Source organism: Cyprinodon tularosa, unplaced genomic scaffold (assembly GCF_016077235.1).
Source record: "Cyprinodon tularosa strain WSP-4 unplaced genomic scaffold, ASM1607723v1 ctg50, whole genome shotgun sequence".
NCBI lineage: Eukaryota > Metazoa > Chordata > Actinopteri > Cyprinodontiformes > Cyprinodontidae > Cyprinodon > Cyprinodon tularosa.
In genome coordinates this window covers 1,417,017-1,432,587 of record NW_024039230.1, presented here as the reverse complement: position 1 = coordinate 1,432,587, position 15,571 = coordinate 1,417,017, and the positions used below count along the sequence as shown (strand labels likewise).

The window sequence follows — 15,571 nt, the reverse complement described above, 5'->3', positions numbered from 1 at the left end:
GGGCCCTGTAATTTGCGACTTTACCCCCTATCTCAGCCTCCACTCTGCCTCCCCAGCCTCAAATTGACCAAGCTCGACTGCTGGTCATGCTGTATTACATGGGTTAGATGAAGTAATTATTTCTAGGCCACTGACTACAAGCAAGATTAATAGTTTTTGAAACGGCCATAATGGAGGCCTGACCTGCCGTGACATAAGCATTATTTCAAGCCCACCTCCACTCCCATCCCTCTCACCTTTGGGCACTAGCAGATTGTGATTTATACCTGGGCTAATGAGGGACGGGACCCAGGAGCTTGGGGGGGCCGGTTGCCTACCATTGCAGTGTTACTGGATCACTTGGAGAACTGTACTGCACAGACCGTTTGGTCACCTGAACATAGACCACTGATTGTTTGCCAGATACACTTTTTGGATAGGATTTATTTAAGATAAACCATTTTAATTATAAATCCATCTTTTTACATCATATTGACATCTTAACCTGAACACCTTTCCTTTGAAGTGAATAGTATCCTTTTTAATAATGAATTACATGTTGATTAGATTAAAGCTACAGTGTGCAATAATTACAGGGATATACAGTCAGAAATGTAATATATTATACATAACTATGTTATTTATCATCATCTACGAGCTCAGCCTCTTAACCTTAATATTTGCGTTGCCTTAGAATTCGTTATTTATAATTACATAGGAGCGGGTCTCGCAGCCATGGAGGCAGACATCTTTGCGCTACGGCAGCGCAGAGCCAACAAACTAGCGATTGCGAGATCGCCAAAATGTCACAACGATGTAGAAAAAATAACGGGTATATTTATTATCTTAAGTCTACATGAAATCTATACCCTACACAGACTAATGAAATACTATCTGTAAAATTATCTATGTAAACAAACCTCATCACTTGAGAAGGTAGGTCATGTGGACGTCGTGGAAGACATTTTGTCCCGTAACACTCGCCGTACTGTTGGGGGGGAGAAGCGGTGGGGGGGAGATGTTCATGTTGCTGCAGTCTGCAGTCTGACCGCTAGATGTCGCTAAAAGTTACACACTGTAGCTTTAAGTAAAGTGTTGTTTAGATTTTTGGTCACGATGGAATATATCTAATGAAAATCTCATATTCAGTTTTTTAAACTAGAATATTGCATAACACATGTTAAAAAGGGATTTTGAAACCCTTCAACCTCTTGAAATGTTGAGCAGTTTACTGTAAAAGCATTTAACATTCAGTCAGGGCTTCTTTATGTGTGGATTACTACATAAAAGTGGCATCGCATGGAGGCAACGAGTCTCTTCTGGGGTTTTAGGGGAACCCTTTTTGCCTCAACAACAGCTTTTTGGTTTTCTTGCATTATACAGTCTGGTGTCTCATCTTTGAAGTTTCCTGGCTCAACAAACAAAGTAATAACATGGTCGTAAAACTAGCTTGTAATACTTTGGTCAGTGATTGGAAAGCGACAAAAAAAAAATCAGAGTATCTGCAAAGCATGTCAACAGAAGGAAGCATAAAGTGCCGTAACATTTAAAGGTTGTTCATTGCTCTGCAAACCTTAACCTCAAATATATTGGAGGTTTTTCACCTTGCTATCCAAACAGGATGCAAAATTTAGGAGCAGTAGCCATATGCGTTTTCTTATGCTGTTGTCTTAGTTGAACTATTGTAAATGTCTGTGGAGGCTCTTGAATCAGGCTTCCCAGTGCAGTCAGTGTTTTAGTAATCCCCATTAAACATTTAAATTGGCTTTGCTGCAAAATTTCAAAATTTCTGTGGTTGCTCATACAGCTTTACTGCTGCAGTTTTTCCTTCCACTCAACTTTTCTCTTGATATGTATTGTCAGACCACTCTTTTAACAATATATAGGATCAGATGGTCATGACATTTCAGTGCTGGAGGCATTTTTATTGGGTTAAATTTATAGTACTAATACTAGAAAAGCTGAAGAGCTGTCACTAGGTGGCACTTGGACATCACGTTATCAGGTGTCCCATTTCACTTCACTTTTCTCTCCTCTTTTCTCCCTCTTTCTTGCAATCTTCACATCCTCCCTCTTCTTAATGCTAAGTACACCTTAGATGTCAGGATGTTTTATTTTTATTAGATGAGGGCCAGCGTGTAATGCCTTCACCTCCATTCCAGCCAGCTGTTAAATGCAGCGTAACATCCTCTGGCCTGGCTCCGCCCCATTAACCCTTCAGATTGACTGCAATAATTAGCAGAAGTAAACAGTAACTTTGGCTCCCAGCAAGCAGTAGCCGCAGCTTGCAACTTTTTCACACTAGTGCAAACAAGAGCTTTAGTGACCTGGCACTGGCCCAGCTTGCCCACACCACCTCCTTTAAGGTTTTTGAGCTTTAATATTAACTCTCCAGCAAAATGCATGCTTTCAGTGTGACACCTGCAATTACATTTTCAAATGACTGGTTTCCAGAACTCCTCGATGTTAATCTGTCACTGTTATGGCTACTGTGAAGTGTGAAGAGGATAAAAGTTTTTTTCAGTTCCTGTTAAATATTTGCCTTTGTCCAGAATGAGTGAGAGAAAAATAAATATGCCAAAATGTGAACTCTTCAAGCAAGACAAGTACCATCTGCTGCTCCTCTGATTTTACTAATACCATTACAGCAAACTTATCTGCTTCTGGATTCCAGGAGGGTGGTCTGGGCATTGCATAAACAGACATACATGATATTCAGCCCTTAATTTAATATTAATCTTAGGTTGCATTATAATGCCGGTTTATCTGGGTCAAAGACTACATGAGAGGGGATTAGACCTGTCCTAGATGTGCAGTCCACATCTGTTTTGGACCATATGCTTTTCTAGTGGCTTAGGATTAATACTTAGACCATTGCTCCTGCTTGTTAAGAAGACCCTTTGCAAAAAGATGTGGTACAATAGATATGGCAAGATGTATATTCTAAAGATGATTGTGTTCATTTTAGCAGAAAATCCAACATGGCTGGTTTTAAGAGCGTGGTCATCAGGGTTCAAAGCCTGTTCCTGGAATACTCAAATAGATTTGTGGCTTTCTTTGGTGTAATGTGGTCGTGTGACATATTTTCCTTCTTAAATTTACTATGTCCTTAAATTGTTTTATCAAATGATACATTGTATCAAATCTTATTTTTCGGCAAAGGGTGATAATAAACCAATAAGGCACATTCACCACACTTTTACCCTCAACTCCATACCATTTTGGTTGGATTGAGCATAATTTTATTTTTTTTATATCCCAGATGAAATATGTCAGAAGCCGATCTAATACGGAGTCAGAAGGACACAGAGCTGGGAAATCACCATCATTCGAAGTGGTTGCTTGTCAGGCGATGGGTTTGATCAGCCCGTGTCGCTGTACGCAGAGCCGGGTCTTTGCACCGTCTAACAGTGGTACCGGATTAGCGACACAAGCCACTTTCGCTCTGATCAGTTACTCATTGAAGGAGACGCGCCGTAGGACTGAAATCCTCCTTGTGCACTTCATCCAAATCATGTTCAAGCTTTGTCGTCGTTGAGCCTACTGTATGGAAATGAGACGCACTGCTGTTTAGGATGTTTTAAGATGTTTCAGTTCTGTTGCTGGTGGCGTGTAGCTGTAGTTTCTCCCTCAGAGCTGTCTTGGTGAAATACGGTAGCGAAATGTTTTGGCCTGCATAGCTCCTTGACCTGCCTGAATCCCACTGATCTGTGACATGTTTAGACAATGGCAGTGAGTGTGAAGAGACTGGCCTTACGCCCCGCAGACACTGTGTATTGCTAAGTGCTATTGAATTGTTTACTGTCACAAATCACAAACCTTACAATGACCATGTCTGCCTGCTGCACACCATGTCCTGGTCCAATGGGCTTTGAGGAGCGAAGCACCAGCCTCTTGAGCTGGGGATTTTAAACGCTCTACCTGGCTATTGATCCTTTCTGCCTCGCTGAGCCATAGCCGAGGTAACAGAAACGCTGAGTTTAAAAGTAGGCAAGATGCAGAGGGTAAGGGAAGTCTGGTGGCCTTGGTCCTCTGGACCTCTGGTCTGTCCTTGACACTGCCAGTGGGACAGGCTTCGAGGACGCCTCTTGTCCTTATTGTAAGCCCAGCATCCAGCCCCTACTGTTAGCTCCCTCTCCCTATGGGCCAGGCTGCACTTTGCACAGCCATATTGATTTTTTTTTGCAGAGGAAAGGAAAGTGTGGCTGGATGGCAAAAGTGAAGGAGGGGGAGGGAGGTGGAAATGGAGAAATCAGGGGAGTTCTCTAAAGCACTGACTTCTCCTTGACTGCACCTCGAGACGCGACAACCCTGTTAGAACAACTCAGTGGCCCCCGGTGCTCCGCTGAAAACTGCTAATCACAGTCTTTCAATCAAAGTCTCTTCATCTCTCCTTCCTCCCTCCATCCTCTCAGTCCTCTCTCAGACTCAACTGGACCCAGCCTGAATATCAAAAGACTGGATCTGCATTAAAACGGGCCTTTCCTGGGGGAAAAAAGCTGACCTCAAGCAAGTTGTAATTTGAAGGTGAAAACTAAAAAGCTTTTCTCGATCGACATAATCTTAATGGAAACATTACGGCCTGGCCGCAAACTAACAATTAGGGCAAAATGGGTATCAGCAGTCCTGGCCAAAGGCGTCTGTCACTTTTTTGTATCTTCACTGGCTACTGGTTTGGATCCTGGGACGGCTGGAAAATGAAATAAGCCCCTTAAAGAAGGTGCGTCAGGTAGAAACGATAAGGATTGTTTTATTGTTCACAGGAACTCTTTAGATGTAGAGCAGCTTTTTCCCTTTGAAATGCTTTAAGGCAGCACGTCTGTTTCTGATAGAGAACATACTGACTCCTTCTCTCCTGGATTATTAAAAAAGAAAAAAGGTTAGGTATGGTGTGCATCAGCAGATCTCTTAAACCCCTTTCCTTTCCCTCTTTTCTTCTCTCCAGATTTGACACTTGCTAAAGGTCAAAGACGCATCTTTTCCCCTCCTTTGAGGTGTAGATAAGTGTGAAATAGATGTTGACACTGCGGACACATTGAAAAGCACTTAAAGCGAATCGCCATGTGCCAACCTGTCTGAGTCTGGCTTTGTGCATTTGTAAATACTTTTGAGTGATTGATCCTGTAACCTGGGCCTTTCTGGGAGTCTGGCAGGTGCATCGAGAGCAGAAAGACCAAAAAAACAGAAGAAGCCCGAAGCCTATTGTCTTTCTCTCTCACAAAACCCTCTTTGGCTATCAATAAGTAGACGAGGCAAAAAAAACAATAAAGCGTTTTTAACTAAGATTATTAAATGCTCGGCATAAACAGGTGTTGTCTTGTCTGCTATACTTTTAAAAGGGAATTCTAACATTACAAATAACCTTAGAAATGATGTTCAACTAATTTCATTTTAGGTACACTGCAGAAAACAGAAATGTTTAAATATGTGTACTTATTTTTGATTTTATTGGGTAAGAGACAATTTGCCAATAAAATAAGGTAATTTACATTTAAAATAATAAAAAAATAAATTCATAATCTTATTTCAAGTGCATTTCAAATCATCATATTTTACAATGAAACTACTTAATATTTTGGCAGATAACAGTAATTAATCTCAAATCAAATTTAAACACTTAATTTTTTGCAGTGTAAATAGTAACATATATTTGTTTTTGTACAGAAATCTAAATAGGTTTAGGACAACAAACATGGAAATGTGCTTTAATCTCCCTTACCTTGCCTCTGAAAATACATTAAATCGCACTTACTTACACAAATCAGCTGCTTTGTTTGGCAAGTTAATAAATATTTAGGCTTTTTTCTTAGATTTCAACTATTGTAATAATAACTCAAGCTAAGGGAATGTTGTTTTTACATCAAACCCAGTTGGTTTGCATCATATCTCATCTTGTTGTTTATACCTTTCTAGTTTTAATGGGGTTTTTGCAGGTGTTTCAACAGAAATCCCCCTACCTGTATGATGTATGACCCTCACGCTCTTTCTGTTCCTGTGTGTGGTAATGTACGCTACCCTGCATGTGTGACTGATAGACGGATGTGAAGTTAGGTCACATTGTGTGGGCAAATGTGCACATCTAATTAATGGCCGGCAGTGGCCCCCCCACCACTCTGGTAATGTGTTCAGATCAGTGTTATAAACAGGGCGTGAAAGGTCTGCCCAGCGTCATCTTTTTAAACGACTGGCCTCTTGTTCCGGTAGATGGATGGAAGTGGTCTAATATTAATGATCCCGTCTCCCGCCTCCCTGTCGCGAGGTGAAATCAACGACGCAGACTTCAGCCTCTAACAACAATTAGCAGACTGGAGCCCGCCTGTCTGCCATTTGTCATCACTCAGCCCACCTGGACGACCCCCCCCTCCACCTTTTAAACACATGCTGAACACGTCTGTCAATATACACAGAATGCTGTCTCATTTGAAAAAGTATGCAGTGCTTAATGGCAGACCCATTTCACTGGATATTTATCTTTTTCTCTTGTTGTTGCTGATCAGATAAAAAAAACTCAATGATTTGTTATTCCTTTGTATAATATCGACCGTGTTACTGAGAGAAGTTAAAGGATAAGCTGTGCATAACATCCAATATTTTATTTTTGCAAGTTTGAATAAAGTCCTTTGCATAAAACATTCCCTCCGGATGTAAACAAGGTCTACACACTGAATAGAATCTGTAAATGCTTTGCAAAACAAAATACGTTCCCACGTCATTTACATTTTAACACAAAGTGGCTGAAAACAAATTTTTTTTTAAAAACATTCTGTCAGCTGACCTTTGGCTGTCACAGTCCCAATTCATATTCACTTTCTGCTTCTGGACAAAAGTATAGAGCCAAAGGGGTTACACATTACCAAAGCCCCCACTGTGAGGTCAGCTCCCACTCATTCCAGTTATCCATTTACCAGTCTGCCCTGTTGGCCGACACACTGGGTCCCCATCTTTACGCTGTTAGACCTTAATGTTGTTTTGCTTCGAAGGCACTCATTAAATTAGTCCTTTTTAGAAATTTGAAGTGTTTCTCAAAGTTTTCCTACCTCTTCATATTTTTTCTTATTTTGTCATTCAACAATGTTTTCGAGTTGATTTTTTTTGTTGTTGAGAAAAATACTTAATATATCGCAACTGCAGTTAAAGCTATAAATCTCTTACATTGTGTCCGTACCACATTTCTGCATCCAGTTTGACATTCCTTCATATTTTTTCAACTTATTCTGTCAGATTGGATGGAAATTCTCTATAGACATTTCATTTACAGACCTGTTAACGATTTTATTCATTTCAGCCTCCCTCCATATTCCCAACCTGACTTCTTACCTCTTCCTGGTTATGAAACTAACACATGAAATCAACACATGATGACACCACATGCATCAAAAACAGTAGAAAAAAAGGCATTTTACAGAAATTAATAATAATAAAAAAATGCTTTGTTTTCCTTCCATGTCAAAATGAATTCTGGATATTTCATAAGACTCTTTAAACTACATTTAGGCTTTTGTGTTAAAAGAACCCAATGTGGAAAAAGAAGTGACTTCCATAAAGAGAATTTGATCCAGCTGCTTTCTTATTTATTTTTTTGTACATGTTCTCTAGTTTTTTGTTATCTTAAAGTTCACTACAAGCCTTTTTATTGTGCCTATTACACATACAAATGCAAAGAATCCTACGGAACGGACACACCCTTATCTTGTGTGCGCTCTGTTGCTTCACATGAAGATCCTACATTCTTCAATCTGTTGCCAAATGGACCAAGACGGAAGCTGCTTTGATTCTCACAGGCAGCCTGTCGTTTTGAATAGAACATTTTACAGCCGACTTGTCAAACTTTATGATTCGCCATCACTTTCGCACCGAGGGATCATTGCAGAAAACGGTGTCAAACACATAGTACCTTGCTGTTTAAAAGGTAGTGCTACATTGCACATTGACGTACTGTGGGAGACTTGTTTAGGATCAAAGGTTTCTGTTTTAAAGCATGTGCTTTGGTCAGGGTGCTGCCCTCTTTTGGTTGGAGGTCAGAGTGTCAACATTTAGGAATTTGGGTCTCACCAATGATGGTACTCAGAAAATCTGCATGGGTTAGTGATAAAACTTCCAGTTACACAGTTATTTCTATTTACTTCCCAACCCTCAAATGTTGACTGCCGTTTAACCCCCCTTATATAAAGGGAAAGTTTGTAACTAATTTGTTTTCTATAAGCTACACTGGAAAACAACTATTAATAATAATTTCTTAAAATAAGCGTATTTACCCTTAATTTAAGTAGGTAAACAAATATATATTTCACCAATGGCATGAGTAGTTTTACTCTTTAAATACAATAATTTGGTAATATGCACTTGGAATAAGACAATGTAATTGTTTTTTCTTATTTTAAATGTAAATTGTCCTGTTCCATTGGCAAAGTGTCTCACTTTCCTCCTCAGTTAAAAGAAAATAACAAAAAAACACTAATTATAAGAAAACTTTACTTTTTTTGCAGTGTAAAATTAAGTAATGCTTTTATAAAAATCTACATATTCTGCCAAACACTAATACCAATCCACTTAAAGATTAATTTGGTCCCATAGCTTAGAGTAAATTGTTTAGAAACACATAGGCGGTTCGCCCAATAGAGGACGCCATGTTGTCTTCGAATACAGTAGCTAAAAGAGGACAAACTTCTGAGCCTTGGGCATGTTCCGTGTTTGTTAAGACGTGTCGTCGGTTGTGGAGGAGTAAGCGAAGACGAGCATAGATTGTTCTACCTGCTGTTGAAATGAAGGAGCATCCATACTCTTTCCCATCAAGAGGGAAGATAAAGTTACCAAGAAAGAAAACAAATTCATTACTGAGAAAAAACATGAGTCTTCATCGACAAAACTTACCAGGTGCAAATAATTCACATGGAAGTAAGACATCAAAACGGACATGGAGTTAATGTATTTGATTTTTTTACAACAATGAAGTTTATTATGGCTAAAAAGTAGTAATTGGAGTCCAGAAACTACTTTGTCCTCTTAGCAGAGAGGATTATTTAATTGTTTATACCAGCGGCCAACTGTATCTATTAAGGTGTGTTTAAGCTGAACATTGTGTCTGTGGCGTTTGTTGAAAATACCTCAGACAAGTATTTTTTTATGCTTATTAAGACAAAAAGGTGACATGAAATTGATTCACCTGCACTTTGTGTTGCCTTATCCAAATCTTAAGTCCACCAGGAATTGGATGCCCCCTGTAAGTGTTTGTACCAAACAGAGTTCTTCTTTTTCCAGTGGCTCCACTCAGGCAGACAAAAGTCAGACTGAAGGTGTTTTTATCCCTGCAGCTGTGGAGTTATCTGGCTATTTTGAGCTATTGATGCTAAGCGCCGGACATTAATCTACTTTGTGAGGATCCCTTTGAAGAAAGTGTCCACCGGAGTGTCACAGATGTGAAATAAATGAAATTATTAAATATATGGTACACAGTCTGATATCTTTTATAGGCCAAGATCAAAGCAAACCAATTGAGTTCTATTCTACCTAATATGTTTTTCTGTGATAAACAGTCCGGCTGAGGGAATAATCCCATCAAGGAAGGGAGAGATTAAAAAGAAAAAAGCATCAGATATATCACATAGCACAGGCGGTCTGCACTGCTCCCATGAAGCACCCGCGTTACAGTATTATAGAAATTGGTAATCTTGTTTCTTGGGTCCGAGTTGAAGCGCAGACCTTTTTTTTTTTTTACACCCTGTGGCTTCATTTTTTTTTTTCTTTTAAGAATCAGTACCAGACATGTAGACAGGAAGACAGACACAGCAGCTCTCTAATACTGTGAGAGTCCATCTGCCTCAAAGGGCTCCGGTAACTTCCTGTCTTTGGCTTTTTTCGGTGGAATTTCGCAGTAGGCCGATGTATTTGACATGTTTGTGACAGCTTTGGTTGTGTGCGTTTCAAGCTGAGGCATCATGCTCACAACCTAGCAGTGCATTATTCAGAGAACTCATAAATGTGTGTGTGTGTCTGCAGGAGCCTCTTTTTTTTCTCCACAAAATAAAACTTGAAGTCTATTTCTTATAAATGCATTTAAAAGTATGTGAATGGAAAAATATGGGTTTGACCAAACATGGCTGCAAATACAAACACACACGGTAAGAGCAGAGTCTCGCCTTGATATCATCAGCTTCTGTCATGGGTTAGACTTTGACTCCAATGAATGCATGTCAGGTTGTCAATTTCTTCCAAAAAACCTTTGAATGCAGCCCGGTCATGAATAGTGCATGTTGTTATTTTATTTTTTTTTAGTCTCCAACCGTCTCCAGGTCTGTTTTTGTTTGTTCCAGAATAAGTTGGAAGGCCTGTACGCTCTCATGCATCCTTTAAGAAAACTTCCAACAAGAAGTTGTGTTGCTTAGCCTCAGGTGAAAATTCAAACCTGAAGGTAATTTCGTCAAACCGCCTTGAACCAGATGCTTTTGCCTCCGTTATCGCCGTCTTTTCATTTTTTGCCCCCCGTCTGTCTTCGACCCTCAACCCTTCCCCACTTGCCCTGGTTCAGATCCTTCCCTTCCATGAGTCGGGACACACAACCTTTTATGAGTGCACTGTAACGTTTACCAGGAAGACATTTATTTCACTCTTAAAAGTCGGAGAAATATTTTGGCAGCTGTCTCCCATATTCCCTGCAGCGTGCCACATAAGGTCTTTGGCATTATCAGGGAAGGCAAAATGTTGGACGCATGCTGTTAACGTCACTAAAATATACACATGGCTCCCCCCCCCCCCCCCCCCTAAACTGTTACAAATGTTTGGTCGTTGAAGAGCATGCCATTCATCTTTAAAGATGTAAAAAGTCAGTGGTGCGGCGGCGACATTTCACCTCCCTGCTGCAGGAACACCATGCAGAGTGTGAGTGTGCACCTGTGGAGAATGATTGTCTACATATGAACATAGATACAGCGCTGCTGTGCACACATATCCTCCTCCTGTGAGAGAAGAAGAAAGGCAGAGAATTATGACTTGAGTCGGCAGTATTTTGTGTCGGTTGCTGTCTGATGAAACGTTGCCCCATGAACATGTTTTACTCCAACAGTTTGGGGTTTTATTTTAGTTGCTCAGTAGGGCGTGTGTGTATACAGCCAAAGAAAGCACCATCTTTAGTTAGGCATACTGCTAGAGATATGCGTCCAAACAATGTTTTTTATAAGCATTATCTCACGGTAAGAACATCTCTGACTATTACAATTTTCTCAGTAACAAAAATAAAAAAATAATTAAGTGGAATATTTTTTAGAACTTCATAAAATGTTTTGCCAGTAGAATATAATTTCTCAGTGTTAGTGGGGTTTTTTGTACATTCTAGTTTATACAATCTATCACCCAGAGACGTGAGTTCTACTAGATTCTGAGGTTTTCTATAGAACAAGGTTGATTTAAATCATAAAGACCCCCAAAAAACACATCTCTCCGTAGTTTATCAAGTTATGCACTCTTACCAGTTTGTCAGGCTCATATTACCAATCCATCACTATACTTAACTTTGGGCATTTTATGCATTTCTCAGTATTCGTCCTTTGTTCTGTAGCAGACCCAAATGGAGATTGGACTTTTTCTGTTGTGAAAAAGCTGAATCTTAGTATCATCTGACAAAGCAAATGCAGTTGGAACTCAGTAGTTGTAAAAGAACTACATCTTTTTGCCAAATAAATGCCATCTTTTTCACATATTTTTTTCATTAAGTTTCACTTTGGTTATATAAAACCAGTGATTCCCAAAGTGTAGGACATTGTAGAAATAAACTGAATCAATGACCAACTTTGGAAATCATTTCAAATGAACCTCAGTTGGAAGATCTTGAATTATGTTATTATGTTATTTATTTGTATTGATTAATAACTATTTTGTAATTTAAAGGGGATTTTAGTTTATTTTGTTGGAATATGTTTGGTTAGAGGACGGCACTAAAACATTCTTTTAAATTTAAAGGTGGCCCAACAAGAAAAGTTTTGGAACCACTGTGTTCAAGTGATTTTTACTCTTCTGAGAAATGCTTTGACAAAAGACAAAGGTGTGAACAGATAGACAACATGTGGGGGTGGGGGGAGGGTACATCTTCATTCCTTTAAATAATCTGTGTTTTTTACAGAGGCGTAGGCTACAACAGGAGTTGGGAGGCCGGAAGATCCCCTTTCTGGGACCGTCTGCTCGAGGTTTTCAGCAGTTGGTGAGTTGGTCCCTTATTTTGACGGCACCATCATGCTTTAAACCCTATTGATTAACACAAATAGATATTGTCTTCTTTTAGTGGGATTCCAGTTACTCCGGCTTAGCCTTGAGGAAGTCATGTTCACTTCCTGCTGAGCTCCACAGCCGGGTTCAGGCAGCTCTGCTCACCCTCAGAAGGAAAGGCTGCCTCCTGAAGGATCTGGTTCGCATTCGCGATCGTGATGTTTTCACCGCTGTGTCGCGGGCGCTGGTCGGGGAGCCAGGCCACACCTACCGCTATCTGGACACGCGGCTCTTTGCCATTCCTTGGCACAGTGAGGACACCGAGGTCAAAAGGCAAAACTGTTGTGATCCCGATTTGAGGGACGCTTGCAAAGCATTGTGGGAGCTTAATACATTCCTTTGTTCTGATGTGTCTCAAATGAAGGAGGGAGACCGGCTAGCACAATGTATGAAGGTGGAGGGAGAAACAAACCAAGTGGAAGAGGGTGAGACAGAGTCTAAACACAGTGAAGACTCCAAGAATAGTGAAGGAGGGGACTCAGAGTCCAGACAAAGTGAGGAGGGGGACACCGAGTCAAAACACAGCGAGGAGTGGGACATTGAGTCTAAGCACAGTGAAGAAGGAGGCTCTGGGTCAAAAAAAGACGAGGGCTGGGAGCCTGAGGAGGGCGAGTCCTCCCAAGTCAAACCCAGTGAAGCTAGTATTCCAGGAGTTTCAGGTCACAGTGAAGGAAAATGTACCGGCTGGACAACCAAGGCCTTCAGCGGGACAAAGGCTGAACCTGTTGGACTACAGGCCCAGGAGAAGACTGTGGCTCAACTAAAGCACAGTTTGTCAGATGATCACATTCAGGACAAAGGAATGAGCTGCTCCCAGCCCAGTTCCCCACAGGAGTGCACCGGCCCAGTCAAGTTCAACGTCACCCTACTGAACTACATGGACCCAGCACAGATGAGCCATCTCAAAGAGGAACCCTACTACGGCATGGGGAAAATGGCCGTCGGGTGGCACCATGACGAGAACCTGATCACTCATTCGCCAGTAGCGGTATACAACTATAGTTGCCAGGATGATAAAGGTAAGGTTAAAGAAAAAAGAGAAAGAAAATAAATGTAAAAAATCTGTGATTTACTTAAAAAAGTACATCTAAAAACATTGAATATCCTGAAAATGTTTAATATTTTTGTGACAAATATCAGAATAAATGACAAATTTATTGTATTTCCCTCTTGGAATAATAAAGTTTATTGAATTAAAACAAAACTGGCTAGACTGCAACCCCATAGATTCCCTATGGGGTTCAGGTTACGAAGAAGAGACACCCCCACCCAATAATACAGATGACCTAAAGGCCTCCACTAAAGCAAACCAGGTTTCCATCAAGGATTTGGCTAAAGGCGGGCATTTTAAATAGAGCATTTTTTCCCTTTTCCAGTCATGAGAGAATTTGTTGGATCGGGTTGAGTTTCAGCCTCATCATAGGTCCTGCGTCATGTAGTATACAGGGGGTAGCGAGGGGCGATGAGCCTCTCACGACCACCTCCCGATCGCAAATCTTAAGTGTCGGGAGAAAATCAAACATGTTTGAAATTCCGTCGGACCTCGTCGGATGTTCGTGAGCAAATCCTGCTGTTGAAGCTGGCCAATTTACCAGAACCTTGCACACTATGCATGTGTAAAATCTTCTTCCAGATTGAAGAGTCCATGTGGTTTTTAGACGTACAGTATTAGCAGGTAGATCGCATCAGAGCATCGGGCCGTACAGTTTAAGAAAAAACATTGTGAGCTCTGAACTTTAAAATCCTGGGGTTTTGTCCTACAGTTTTAGCTGTAACTGTGTACAATGATTGGAAATGTTGCACTGCAAAAACAATCTAGAAATGAGCAAAAATGTCTTAAATTAAGTGTATTTACTATTAATTTGAGTAGGTAAATGAAATCATCTGCCAATGGAATGAGTATTTTTACTCTTCAAATAAGATAATCAGATAATATGCACTTGAAATAAGACAATGTAGTTGTGTTTTCATATTTTAAATGTAAATCATCTAGTTCGATTGGCAAAATGTTTCTTTTACCTCCTCAATTCAAGAACAAATGCACTTGTTCTTAGAAAAAATTACTTATCTAGATTTAGATTTTTTTCCACAGAAGTGTTTGGCTGCCTTCATGCTTAACAGAAGGAAATCTCATTTAAGTCATGTCCTGTTGGTTGTGAAACTTTTTTACAATGGTTTTTCCTTCTGTTTAACTTTCCATTAATGTGCTTAGATACAGCACTCTACAAACAGCTGCTCCTTTAGCATTGGCCTTTTTGTGGCTTACCCTGCAAATAGAGGTTATAATTGACTGTCTGATGGACTCTGTCTGTCAGGTCAGCAGTCATACCTATGGTTTTGTTGGTACTAACCTGGCTCTTCAAAAAGAATAATCTATTAAATACATTTTTAAAAAACGTTTCCATAATCAGAAGCATCTGTCTACTCAGTGAAATTAAACACCTTTTACACTTTTCACTAATTAATTCTACATTAAAATGCAAAAAATCTACTTTGATACTGCAGATAAAGAGTAATTTTTGTCTTTTTCTTCGATAATAACCGAGGTCACTTATCTCTGTTGCTGTGCGGTGGATCAGAGGCAGGTAACCTTGTGTATTAAGGCCCTGCAGCAGCAGCTGCAGACACGGCCTCTGGTGAGGGAACCATCAGATCCATCTACGCGATAGTGTCAGGGCATTATCAAATGTCATCACCAGTTCGCCGCTGACAGTCTTATCGCAGCCTGTGCGTTAGGAGATCACAGACATTTGAATCTGGGCCCTTAACATGGGCTCAATGGTGCAGTATAACAAACAGACCTTATCACAAGCGCTACATCTCATCTAAATCATTTCCCCCAGAAATGATCGATGTGCAATTATCTGATACGGAATAATGAGCCCCGCTTTGATAAGTGTTCTTAGACTGTAGCTCTGGATAATACGATGTCTCCTAATTACCCATCGCATACACTCTCGAAAGCTAATAGTGTTTGCTGATTGACCTGATAAAGAGATGGAGAAAACTTTGCTTACTAGAACAGATGCAAAACAAACTATAGGATAGGATTTAGCTGAAATAGGTGTTTTATGTTAATTGTGGCAAGTCGAAGGAAGATGTTTGTTTAAAACACCAGAAGAATGTCATGCTTTCAGTACTCTTTAAAGCAACTTTTTCACAAGGCTTCTCTGCCTAGACTGAAAATGCTCAGTCACATTAGATCATTTGTGAAGTGTTTTCAAGGTCACAGATTCTCTGTTAAACTTTCAACACCTTCCTACACATGGATAAGCCTTAACTGTAGCTCTGGCTATACTCTCAGGGGAAATGCAGACTTCCTTATATTTTACCCTCA

The 15,571-nt window shown here is 40.2% G+C and overlaps 1 protein-coding gene across 1 annotated transcript in view; it reads left to right on the top strand.

Annotated features, from left to right (window-relative positions):
• Positions 1-15,571, top strand: part of fto (FTO alpha-ketoglutarate dependent dioxygenase) — a 182,233-nt gene that overhangs the window by 20,397 nt on the left and 146,265 nt on the right. Inside the window, exons 2-3 of the mRNA XM_038302975.1 lie at positions 12,092-12,169; positions 12,251-13,253. Of these exons, the coding sequence (XP_038158903.1) occupies positions 12,092-12,169; positions 12,251-13,253 (1,081 nt within the window). The remainder of the gene's footprint in view (positions 1-12,091; positions 12,170-12,250; positions 13,254-15,571) is intronic.